This window comes from Lepidochelys kempii, chromosome 20 (genome assembly GCF_965140265.1).
Source record: "Lepidochelys kempii isolate rLepKem1 chromosome 20, rLepKem1.hap2, whole genome shotgun sequence".
In the NCBI taxonomy this organism is placed as follows: domain Eukaryota; kingdom Metazoa; phylum Chordata; order Testudines; family Cheloniidae; genus Lepidochelys; species Lepidochelys kempii.
In genome coordinates, this window is record NC_133275.1 from 18374922 (window position 1) to 18387636 (window position 12715).

The 12715-nt window shown below is 55.1% G+C and overlaps 1 protein-coding gene across 1 annotated transcript; it reads left to right on the plus strand.

Annotated features, from left to right (window-relative positions):
* The first annotated feature begins 3533 nt into the window (after window positions 1–3533).
* On the plus strand, window positions 3534–12461 carry PRR13 (proline rich 13). Its single transcript, XM_073318365.1, has 4 exons — window positions 3534–3834; window positions 6698–6743; window positions 9192–9595; window positions 11030–12461. The coding sequence occupies exons 2-4, from the start codon at window positions 6725–6727 to the stop codon at window positions 11075–11077; spliced, it is 471 nt and encodes a 156-aa protein (XP_073174466.1). The 5' UTR covers window positions 3534–3834; window positions 6698–6724; the 3' UTR covers window positions 11078–12461.
* The last annotated feature ends 254 nt before the right edge of the window (window positions 12462–12715 follow it).

A 12715-nucleotide genomic window follows, 5' to 3' on the forward strand; every position in this document is an offset into this window, starting at 1 on the left:
AAGGTGCTGCTACAGCAAGAGGTGTGGGGCTTGACAGATCCAGTGTGGCCGGAGAAAAACACCCAGGCATCTATCCCTGTGCAACACCCAGGTTCTTATCCTGCTCCCCCAGAGTATCCAAGCACCTTCCAGTCCAACTCCCACCTATCACACGTGGCTCATTCCCCCCACCCCAAAGGGGGAGAACTGGGTGGGCAGCGGAGGGTTTTGTTTTGGTAGGGTCTTGGTTTAAATATACACTGGGTTTATAGGCAATAGGCCCCTGGGTTTGAGCCCACAGGGAACTGAGGATTCTGGGCAAGACAAGCCAATGGTCTGATGGAGGATTCTACGCTGGATGGGCCACTGGGAGCCAGTGTTAAACAGGGCAGAGAGGAGCCAGCACTCGCTAATCACACCGCCTCATGCTTTTCTCCCAGAGATCTCCGAGCGTTTTACAAAGGAGGTCAGGCTCATTAGCCCCATTTCACATACAGGGAAACTGAGGCACAGAGTGGCGAAGTGAGTTGCCCAGTAGAGCCAAGACTAGCACTCAGGTCTCCCAAGGCGCAGTCTGGTGCTTTATCTGCTAGACCCCAGTGCCTCCCAGAGCAGGGAATAGACCCCCCCAAGTCCTGGTGCCCAGTATCCTCCTCTAGCCATTGGTCTGTGATCTGGTGCAATAGGGCCTCAGATTCTTGCCCTTAGCAGCAGCCCAGAATAATACCACTTAACAACACATCCCTTCAGCACAAAGGACTCCAGAGATTTCTCTCTGAAAAGTACGGGGAGGGGGGGGACACATAATTCTTATTGCTGGGCAAGACTGGTCCAAAGCCCATTCTAACCTGCACAGGGATTCTTAAACCCTGGGGCTTCCTCATCCCAGGAGGAATCCAGCCGGTGATTTCTCCAGGCCTTGGGATTCTGAACATGCTCCTGACTTGGGAGGACTCTGAGGCAGGACTTTTATCTGTCACTAATATTTGCACATCTCAGGCATCCCCCCCTTTGTCCCAGGTTGGGGTGTTGTCCCCATTTTCACAGGGAAGTCAACTAAGTCACAGGGTAAGCAAGGTATATGCCCAAGTGTTACCAGGCGTGCCAGAGCTACAGAGCCCATTGTGTACTCAGCATTCCCTTCCATGGCAGCTGAATCCAGGCCAGGATTTAGAATGGCCCCATATAGAATCATTGAATATCAGGGTTGGAAGGGACCTCAGGAGGTCCACTGCTCAAAGTGGGACCAATCCCCAATTTTTGCCCCAGATCCCATTGGCCCCCTCAAGGATTGAACTCACAACCCTGGGTTTAGCAGGCCAATGCTCAAACCACTGAGCTATCCCTCCCCCCATCTTGGCACTAACCAGAGGGAACCTCAGGGTCAGTCTGTGTCCAGCAGCCTCAATAAAAGAGCCAGTCTAGTCATTATAGCTGTGTCCTGCCTCCCATCCCCACATGCTTGAGCCCATTCCCCGCCCAGAGCCAGGGCTAGAACCGAGGAGTCCTGGCTCCCAGTCTTCTGCTGTAGCCACTAGACAGACTAGAAAACAACACAATAAAACGTTGCCAGTTTTCCCAAGAGCTTCCCCCAGCCCAAGCCCCTTTCTCCACATTTAGTTCCAGCAGATCCCCCCACATTGCCTAATGCACTGGGCAGCGCTCCACAGGGACACTGTCCTTTGAGTGCAGCCAGGATCTCACTGACCTTGGCGCTGCTGTCAGGTGAGCTTTGCTTTCATGCAGTGTCATCAGAGCTGTGTGTAAACACTTGGCGCTCTAACTTGGCTGGGCTCCAGGACAGGGCGCATTCAGACACCCACACCCCGCTCGCCAGCTTGGCCCTGATTAATCTCTCAGAAACAGGCCCTGATCCCACTGCTTAAAGCATGTGTGTTTGGAGGTGGGGGGGCTGTCTCTGAAGGGTGCACCCCAAGGTCTGTCTTACAAAAGCTCTTGCTCCCAGATGATAGACTCCCACTTTTTTCAGACCACTTGAAGCGCTGCTTGATCCCCTCTGAAGTCACTCCTGCATCTTAGAGAGCCACCAGGCAGCCTTTGGGCACTTTAGATCTGATGATTGAGTATCTAGCTAGGAAAGGTCATTGCCTTGCTGCCTGATCACTTTTGTTTCCTCTAGCCAGCGCTTATACGTGCCCATCACCATAATACCTGGGTGCTTTACACTTATTAGCAGATTTTATCCTCACATACCCGTGGGGTATGATCCCCATTTACAGGTGGGGAAACTGAGGCACAGGGTAGACTATATGACTTTCCCTAGGTCACCCAGGACAAATGTGGATGAGGAAAGAATCTATCCCAGGTGTCCAGCCTGGTGCCCTACCCAGTGGACCATCCTTCCTAGTGCTTTCTCTGCCTCTCAAAAGAGCACTCAGTGCCATGGGTTTCAATGGCGCGAGACTGGACAGCCAGCATGTTTCTTTGCCACCTCATCTGAGGATCTCAAAGCACTTCCCAAGCATTAGTGAATTAAACCTCACAATCCACCTCCTCCCCCCGATGTCCCCATTGTGCGTTGGAGTTGTTATCCCTGTTTCCCAGGTGGGGAAACTGAGGCACAGTTAGCTGAAGACACAGAGCCAAGTGACACAGCAAATCAGGAGTTCTGGATTCTGCTCCCTTGAGTCTGACCTGGGAACCACACTCCTGTATAAAGCCCAGAATCGAACATAGGGGTCTGGCACCCCCCAGGCTCCTGCTCCAAATAGGAGACCACACTCCTCCTAGAGCCAGGAAGAGAACCCAGCAGTCCTGATGCCCAATCCCCATCCCTGACCACTATGCCACACTTCCCTCCTGCAACTGGGGCCAGGCCGGAGGAGTCCGGATTCCCAGCCCCCACCTGCTTTAACCCACGAGACCCCACCCACCTCCCAGAGCTGGGGACAGAACCCAGGAGTCCGGAGTCCCCCGCTTTAACCCACGAGACCCCACCCCCCTCCCGGAGCTGGGGAGAGAACCCAGGAGTCCGGAGTCACAGCCCCCCTCGCTTTAACCCACGAGACCCCACCCCCCTCCCGGAGCTGGGGAGAGAACCCAGGAGTCCGGAGTCCCCGCCCCCCCCCCGCTTTAACCCACCAGACCCCACCCCCCTCCCGGAGCTGGGGAGAGAACCCAGGAGTCCGGAGTCACAGCCCCCCCCGCTTTAACCCACGAGACCCCACCCCCCTCCCGGAGCTGGGGAGAGAACCCAGGAGTCCGGAGTCCCCCGCTTTAACCCACGAAACCCCACCCCCCTCCCGGAGCTGGGGAGAGAACCCAGGAGTCCGGAGTCCCCGCCCCCCCCCGCTTTAACCCACCAGACCCCACCCCCCTCCCGGAGCTGGGGAGAGAACCCAGGAGTCCGGAGTCCCCGCCCCCCCCGCTTTAACCCACCAGACCCCACCCCCCTCCCGGAGCTGGGGAGAGAACCCAGGAGTCCGGAGTCCCCGCCCCCCCCCCGCTTTAACCCACCAGACCCCACCCCCCTCCCGGAGCTGGGGAGAGAACCCAGGAGTCCGGAGTCCCCCGCTTTAACCCACCAGACCCCACCCCCCTCCCGGAGCTGGGGAGAGAACCCAGGAGTCCGGAGTCCCCGCCCTCACGTGTAGCGGGTCCCTGCTCCCGGCGGGGCCAGGTACGAACCTGCCCCTCCCCCCACGCCCGGGGCGGGGCCAGCGCCCCCCTCCCGCCAGCGCGGCCCGGGGGTGACGGACAGCGGGGCCAGCCAGTGCGGGCCGCCCCGGGCCGGCGCCAGCCAATGGGGGCCCGGCGGGCCGGGGACACCAGCGCTTCCAGGAAGCCGGCGGGGCACAGCTGGGGAGCTTGGGAGCGGAGCCGCCTGGTGCCAAGGTGATGGCGGCGGGGGGGCTTTGTCTGTCTGTCCGTCCGTCCCTCGCACACCGCTGTCCCCCTGTTCCTCTCCCCCATCCCGCTGTCTGTGCATCCCTCTTGCACACCCCTCTGTCTGTCTGTCCCTCCCTCTCCCCCCTGCACACCCCTCTGTCCCCTTGTCCCCCCGTCCCTCTGTCTGTACCTCCCTCTCCCCCGTGTATCCCCCTGCACACCCCTCTGTCTGTCCACCCCGTCCGTTCCCCCGTCCTTCCCTCCCCCCGCGCGTCCCTCCCACAGCTGTCAGTCTGTCCGTCCCTCTCCCTGTCTGTGTATCCCCCCACACCCCTCCGTCCCCCCGTCCCTCTTCCCTGTGTGTCCCGTCTGTCCCCTGTGCACACCCCTCTGTCTGTCTGTCCCTCCCTCCCCTCGCATGTCCCCCCCTGCACAGCTGTCTGTCTGTCCATCCCTCCCCCCCTGCACACTGCTCTCTCCGTCCATCCCACTGTCCCTCTGTCTGTGCATCCCTCCTGCACACTCCTGTCTGTGCACATCCCTCTGTCTATCCGTCTCTCCCTATGTATCCCACCCCGCACATCCCCGTCAGTCTGTCTGTTCCTCCCAGCCGTGTATGCCCCTCTGCCTGTCCATCCCTGCTCCATGTGTGCCCCTCCTTGTGTCCTCCCCCACACAGCTGTCAGTCTCTCCGTCCCTCTGTGCATCCCCCCGCACACCCCTCTGTCTGTCCTTCCCCCATGCATGCCCCTCTATATATCCCCATGCACACCCCTCTGTTTATCCGTCCCTCTGTTTGTGTATCCTCCCCACACACAGCTGTCAGTCCATCCCCCTCTGCATCCACCCTGCACACCCTTCTGTCTGTCTATCCACCTCTGGCTTGCATACCCCAAATCTTATTCTCATCCGTTGTTGGTAGCTAGACTACTTCTGCTCTGGCTACAGACCTCTTGGGGGCCGCTTTCCCACTACCCCCTGAATTTTCGGTTGTGAGGCTTGGCTTCGGGTGTCGTAACTCTGTGGGTCCTCAATATGTTGCAGTCTGTATGGGTGACTGACCTTCTGCCTCCCCCATCAGCTCTTTGGCTGAGCTGCCAACCTTCATGAGAGAGAGAGCTGGTCCCCTCTGGGCGGCAACACAGCTGTGTCCAGTGCTTAATTTGTGCCAGGGCTGAGCCCTGGCATCTCTGGGCTTGGCAGTTTGTAGCCCTGGCACCTCTGAGTTTGCTGCATCAGTTATGAATGTAAAAAAATGGCTTGACGGTTTGTAGCCCAGCACCTCTGTCAGCACAAATTAAGCACTGGCTGGCTGTCCTGTGCTGCAGGGCGTGGGGTGGGGTGTCCCTGAGCTGCTCCTGAACTTTGCTCCACCCTTGAGATCTCATCAGTTTTTAATCTAGCTGAGTCACTTTGTGCTGCCTGGCCTTGGACCCGGCTCTGCCTGGGAGGGTGGACTGGGACGGGCTGGGTCGGTTTCACTTTGCTCTGAATCGATTTGACTAGCCTGAGTTGTTGTTCTTTCTGTACAGATCTGTATGTGTATTTGTGTGTTGCGGGGGCGAGAGGGACGGTGTTGGAATGGGAACTGGGGCTGCATTAGGCTCATTTCTTGTAGCAAAGCATTGTCCCCTGATTGTGTCTTCTACACCAAACCCCCATCCCCCCTCCGCACACACACAATGCACCAGGTGCAGATACAGAGCTGAGGGCTGACGTATAATTGCCCCTCTCATGTGGGAGGGCTAAGGGTGGCTGGAGCGTCTGCTTTCCCATGCTCCTCCAAGGAATGGCGGTGGTGCCAAAGGAAGTCTGGAGTTAGTTTGACACTGAGGAGTCTGCATAGGGGACCCCTTCCCCCATCTCAATCCAGCTGTAAATTCTTGTTTCACGGCGACTGTTGCCGAGCAGTGTCTGGGGAGAGAGGAAAAGAACACCAGAGGTTTGAGTTTCAGATACTGCATGTGGCGGGTTTTCCTTGCCCAGAGCTGGTTGAACACTATTGGAGCTGTGGCCTTGATTGTAAGGTCTTTGGGGCAGGGGGCTGTCTGGGGGTGGACAGCACCTAGCGCAAAGGGGTGGGGAGGGGAGCTGATGGCCTGAAGCAGAGATTAAGTGGAGTTTGCAGAGGGCGGTGGAGGAGCTTGGAGGGCATGTGGGGTGCAGTGTTGGGGGACGGCAGAGGAAGCCGGGGAGGTGATGGGGCTGAAGCAGTGGAAGCAGGAAGATGTGGGGGTGCCTGTCAAGCAGCTCAGGGCGGGGGAGCTCTGAATTAACCCAGCGGCCTCTCCCGTGTAGGCGTCTCAGTGCCATTGTCTGTGAGGGGGTGTGCACTGGTGGGAGGGTTACATTGGCTCCGAGTCCCCAGAACCAGAGTCGGTGGAGCTTGGGCTGCATGCGTTGCTCCAAGCCACACCTGCTTGGCTAGATAGTTACGGCAGCTGCTTCCTCCTGTGATCCTCTTTGTTCCTCTGCTCATCTGCTTGGGTACACACGCTGCAGGACCAGCAGGAGAGGAGACTGGGAGGGTGGGGGCTGGGGACTTCTCCTCCCAGGAGGGATGGAAAATCAGTCACCAGCCTGAGCTGCCTCTTGATGAGGACATGAGGCCTGGTGGCTAGAGCATTGGGCTGGCAGCCAGGAGACCTGGGTTTTGCTCCTGGCTCTGCGAAGGTGGCTTAGGGCAAAGCACTGCCCCTCTCCGGTCACCTCTTCCATCCTTTGTCTAGTTAGACGGCAGGCTCTCTAGGGCAGGCCCTGATCTCTGTTAGGGATGCAAACAGCAAGCTGTCCCCGTCTGGTGTTCTCTTCTCCATGCTTCCCCTGTGAAACTTACTTGCTTTGCCTAACAGTGTGTCTTTCCCTCCAGGTGACAGGACACTTCTCCTCTCTAACCATGTGGAATCCCAACGCAGGTGAGGGACAACAGGAGTGATGGCAAGTCTGGCAGGTTTCTCAGCTGCTCCTCTGGCTTTCCCTCTGGTGCTCCCCTGTTCTTTGCCTCAGCAGGGGAAAGAAGGGATACGGGGCTCCCTCTTGCCTCTAAAGCGGCAGGTTCAAATCTAGCCCAGCTTGGGTGGTCCACGTGAAATGAGCTGGAGGTTTTGGTGGCAGGTTCTGTGGGACGCAGACACAGCATGTGCCCCATGCTAACTCTGCATCGGTCTTCCACTGCAGAGCACGAGAGGGAGATTCCCATGCCTGAGCTAGTCTTTTTTGGTGACAGAGCTGAGAAACTGTCCCATATAGTGGTGTCAACAGAGGACGTTATGGAATTAAACAGTAATAAATCAACAGGACCAGCTGGGATTCACCCAAGAGTTCTGAAGGAACTCAAATATGAAATTGCAGAACTACCAGTTGTACTATGTAACTTATTGCTTAAATCAGCCTCTGTACAAAGTGACTAGAGGGTAACTAATGTAACTATTTTTTTAAAAAGGCTCCAGAGGCAATCCTGGTAATTACAGGCTGGTGAGCCTAACTTCATAGTAGGCAGATTGTTTGGAACTATAGAAAAGAACAGAATTGTTAGACACATAGATAATCATGATATGTTGGGGAAGAGTTAAAGTGGCTTTTGTCAAGAAAAATCATGCCTCACCAATCTATTAGAATTCTTTGAGGGGATCAACAAATATGTGGCCAAGGGTGATCCAGTGGCTGTAGTGTACCTGGACTTTCAGAAAGCCTTTGATAAGGTCCTTCACCAAAGGCTCTTAAGCAAAGTAGGCAGTCATGGGATAAAGGGACAGATCCTCTCATAGATCAGTAACTGGTTAAAAGATAGGAAAGAAAGGGGAGGAATAAATGGTCAGTTTTTACTGTGGGGAGAGGTAAATAGCAGGGTCCCCCAAGGATCTGTGCTGGGACCAGTGCTGTTCAACGTATTCATAAATGATCTGGAAAAAGGGGTAAATAGTGAAGTGGCAAATTTGCAGACGATCCAAAATTACTCACAATAGGTAAGTTCAAAACTGACTGCAAAGAGTTATAAAGGGATCTCACGAAACTGGGTGACTGGGCCCATGAAATACAGTGGTGGTAAATGCAAAGCAATGCACGCTGGAAAACAAAAAACCCCAGTTATACCTGCAAAGTGATGGGGTTTAAAGTAGCTGCTACCACTCAAGAAAGCGATCTGGAAGTCCTTGCAGATAGTTCTCTGAAAACATCTGCTCAATGTGCAGCAGCAGCAGCAAAAAAGCCAGTTGAATATTAGGACCCATTAGGCAAGGGATACATAATGAGACAGAAAATATCATATTGGCATTATGATAAACCCGTGGTACACCCACTCCTGGAATACTGTGTGTAATTCTGGTCACCCCATCTCAAAACCGATACATCAGAAGTGGAAAAAGTACAGAGAAGGGCAACAAAAATGTTTAGGGGGATGGAACAGCTTCCATATGAGAAGAGATTCAAAAAACTAAGATGACTAAGGAGGGATATGATAGAGGGCTATAAAGTCATGACTGGTGTGGAGAAAGTGAATACGGAAGTGTTATTTATCCCGTCCCATAACACACGAACCAGGGGTCACTCAATGAAATTACTAGGCAGCAGGTTTAAAAATGAACAAAAGAAAGTACTGCTTCACACAACACACAGTCAGCCTGTGGAATTCATTGCCGGGGGATGTTGTGAAGGCCAAAAGTATAAGTGGGTTCGAAAAAGAATGAAACGTTCATGGAGGATAGGTCCATGGATGGCTATTAGCCAAGATGGTCAGGGACGCGCCCCATGATCTGTGTGTCCCTAGCCTCTGACTGCCAGAAGCTAGGACTGGATGACGGGGATAGATCACTGGCTAAATTGCCCTGTTCTGTTCATTCCCTCTGGAGCACCTGGGATTGGCCGCTGACGACAGGATACTGGGCTAGCAGGACCAGTGGTCTGAGCCACTATGGCCGTTCTTATGGCCGTACCCTACTAGTGGCGGAAATGTGTACAGAGGTTGGAGTCAGTTAAGCCAATGGCACTGTTCCTTTAGCTCAAGCAATTGCAGCTGGTGCTCTTAGATCCCCAGGACCTGGTCAATTACCCCTGCTGGCAACCCACTGGGGGGCATCACTGCAGTCCAGAGGGGGCAACTGCACCTGCAGGAACCGGGGACTCCCCCCCGTCCCCACCCCCAAAGCAGGGAGGCAAAGCTAGGGAGCAGCAGCCAAGCCTGTAACACTTGGTGTGGCTCCCCTGCACTGTCACAGGAGGGGCCGGGGGCGGGGGGGGGCAGTGAGGTGGGGAAGCCCCAGTGATACTGCAGGGTGGGGCTGGGAGCAGGGCAGAGGGGGGGATATTGCTCCACAGGGTGTCTCTCTTCTCTTGCTGGCTGTGACACTGGTTTATTCTCCTTCCAGGACAGCCTGGTGCCTACCCCGGAGCAGCCTTCCCTCCCAACCCCATGTACCCACCTGGTTCCAATCCTGCCTACCCTCCTGCTGAGAACCCTGCCTTCCCCCCAGGCACAGTGCCCCCTGGCTCCTATCCCATCCCTCCAGCAGGGGTTCCAGGGCAGCCCGCATACCCCCCCGGCCACCCCATTCAACCCCCTTTCCCCAGCCAGCAGCCTGGCTGCCCTCTGGGTCCCTATCCACCACCTGCTCCTGGCATGCCCGGGGGGATGGGTATTAACCCCCTGATGCCTGGGACTGTCGCCATTGGGACCCAAGTGCTGGACAAGAAGGCAGCAAAGAAGATGAGGAAGAAGATGAAGAAGGCTCACAAGGTGCACAAGCCACACAAGGTGCACAAGCATGGAAAGGTCAGTGGGTGCGAGGTGGGCGGGGGCGCATTCTGGCACGGTGGTCAGAGGTGTTATCCAAAGTTGGGCCAGCTAGGAAGCTTAGGGAGGACTAATGACCCACCAGAGTTTGGCAGAAAGCAGTACGTTTATTATACTGATAGCTAAGCTCAAAAGAGCCTCGCATACTCACGCTCCCAGGACAGGCACAGCGCTGGAGAGGTCAGGATCCTTCAAGGGAAGTGTCGCACAGCACAGCCATGGATGGTGCAATGAAGGTCAGTCTTCCCGAGGCACGATGGAATGCAACGCAGCGGCCCACTGGCCAGGCAGTCCCCAGGAAGGGCCTTCCCGGGAGGTACAATCTTGTGAGTGCACTCCTGAGCACTGGCCCCTTCCCCTTTTAAGGACCAGCTCCTCATGGCCTGCGACTAGAGATGACTTGGCCACATCTGGTTGGTCACACTCCGCCTCGGGCAGTGTCCATGCATTGGGTGTATGATCCCTGCCTAATCAGAGTCCCAGACACCTTGTCTACCTGGGAGCTCTTCTGATCTTCCAGCTGTTTGAGCAGCCCATTCATCCCACAAGCATTCCAGGAGGGCGGGGTGGGGGAAAGGTATTCAAAGAGGGAGAGGAGACAAAATGGTGTGGGGGGGGAGACAGACCTTTTGAGTAACAAGTTATACATAGCATACAGATCACAACAAGAGGTACATGCTGGGTTGGGGGAGGGAAAGGAGAAGGCTTGTGTGTTGGGGTTTTTCTCAGCACCTGTGCATGGGTCTCCCCTGCCCTCCATCTGTTCAGCAATTAGTGCTGTCACTGAACCATGCCAGGGAGGGCAGCTGGCTCGCTCAGGGCTTGGGACGGGGACGCTTCCCCCTCCTGGATGGTGGTTTGAGTGCATGAGTCTGGAGTAGGGTGACCAGATAGCAACTGAAAAAGCGGGACAGGGTGGGGGGTAATAGGCGCCTATATAAGAAAAAGTCCCCCAAAATGGGACTGTCCCTTTAAAAATGGGACATCTGGTCACCCTAGCCTGGAGGATCTTGGTTTAGTTCCTAGTCTCCAGGGTTAAGACAACCCCCCACTTTACAGTGTGGGGAGGGGGCAATGCAATTAGGGGAACTCCTCTGGGCATGGCAGGGGAGCCCCTGTGCTACGGGTGTGTGGCAGGGGTGGGTGTTGGTGCACAGGGTTGGCAGTAGACCCAAGACCCCCCCCCCCCCGCCAACTGCACAAATCCTGTGACATGGGGGGGGGTGGCAGTGGTTGGTGGGATGGGTAGGGGGTCCCCTGTGGGCGCTGAGCCCTGCTTCCATGGGCAGCAGCTCAGGACTCTGTTAGCAGGGTGCCCTCTTCTTTTCTACTCCCAGCCATCCACCTGCCAACAGCATGTCAACTCCCTGGGCTGAGGTCCAAGCCTCACGATTTCTCTCCCCTTTCCTGCAGCATTCCTCGTCGTCCTCCTCCTCCTCCTCCTCCAGCAGCAGCGACTGACTGAGGCTTCCCTCCACCTTCCAGCCACGCATGCTTCCTGTCGACCAGACCGTGATCTTCCCCTGCTACAACCAAGCCACTGGCTGAGTGGACTGGTGCCAGCCACCTCCCTAATAGCCTGTATAACAGGGCTAGGGACAGAGGCTAAAATCCCCAGGAAAGACAGTGGCACAGACCAGAGAGCCCCAGTGAGCCATACGCTAATCTGGATGTCACTGATCCGGTGATGGAGGGCACTGGTGTAATCAGAGGTGTAACCTTATCATTAAAAGCCCGTACATTGGGGGCCAGGTGTTAAAATGCAGGAGGCCTGGAGCAATATTGCAGATGGGACTCTGAGCTTTCTTACCTTTCATGACAAGTCCCTTCTGGACTTAAAAACTGGAGTCTCCCGACTCTCAGCCTGTGCCCTGTTCATGATGCAATGGCAGAATAAGCCCTTGCAAATCAAGGCATCTGCTCCAGCCGCTCCCTTCAATCCTTGATCTCCTGGCTTGTTCTGGCCTGCAGAAATCTGGGGATGTTGCTGACTGGCTGGGAGGCAGGTTTGTTTTCAAAGGCATAAGGAAGTTGGGGTAGATTTCTCCAAAGTCATTTAGATGCCCCAGTTGTCCATTTTCTGGTGGGATGTTCCTTTTGGGGCTGAGGGAGGAGGTAGTCTATATAGAAACTAATCACAAAAAGTCTACATAGTCTATTTAAAAACCAATCACAGAAGTGCTTGAAATAATAGCTCTGAATTAAAATTCTGAATGTCTCATGTCATAAATGAATGTACACGATCAGGGATAACTTTATAAGAGTTTTAAACTTGATTTTAGTGTGAGTTTTCTTCCCTTCCCCCTCCTCCTTGACAAGGGTCTTGGAAAGAAAGGGTTGGAAGTGGGGGCCAGTATTCCAAGAGCTCCCCTTGGTGGGAGGTGTAGGGGCTACCCAAATATAGCCTGGCTGACACTTTATAAACAGAACAGAATGCAGCCATATCTCCTTGCTAACCTGAACGTATAGCCTTAGAAGACTACAAGTCCCAGCATGCTGTGCTCCCCACTGATCCCAAGTGCTGGGCTGGAGCATGAGCTGCTGGGATCTGTAGTATCTGCAGGCTGCCGCTTCATGCTGAAGAAGGTGACTCAGCGCTGCAAGGTGGAGCTGTGTGACCATGGCTCAGGGCTATCTTTGAGATGGTTTTGGAGCCCGAGCTCTGCACATGGGCACAGAGGGGACCAAGACAGATCTGGACTAGCCATGATGGCTTGTGGCATGGTGCTCCTGTGCATACTTTATTTTAATCCCTCTGGCTGTGGAAGTTGCCTCTCCTCTCCCTGCTCTGTACTTGTATCCACTCATCGCTTCTCCAATAAAGTTTTTTGGTTTTAATACTGAACTGCAGTCAGTGTATCAAAGGTGCTGGTGGCTTCCCAGAATCTGCTGCACCCTTCCCCACAGGGGGGCACCTGCTTTTAATTGCAGATTTAACCAGCTGGGCAGCGCGTGTTCCCAGGTTCCCCATCCGCAAAGGACAGTTGCAGCCCTACCTAAGGAGCCTTGACTCTTTAGTTCAACCTGTAGCTGCTTGTGCTTTCAGCTCTGGAGAGCCCCAGTTCAATCCCCACCGTTAGCCAATATGGCAACCGTCAC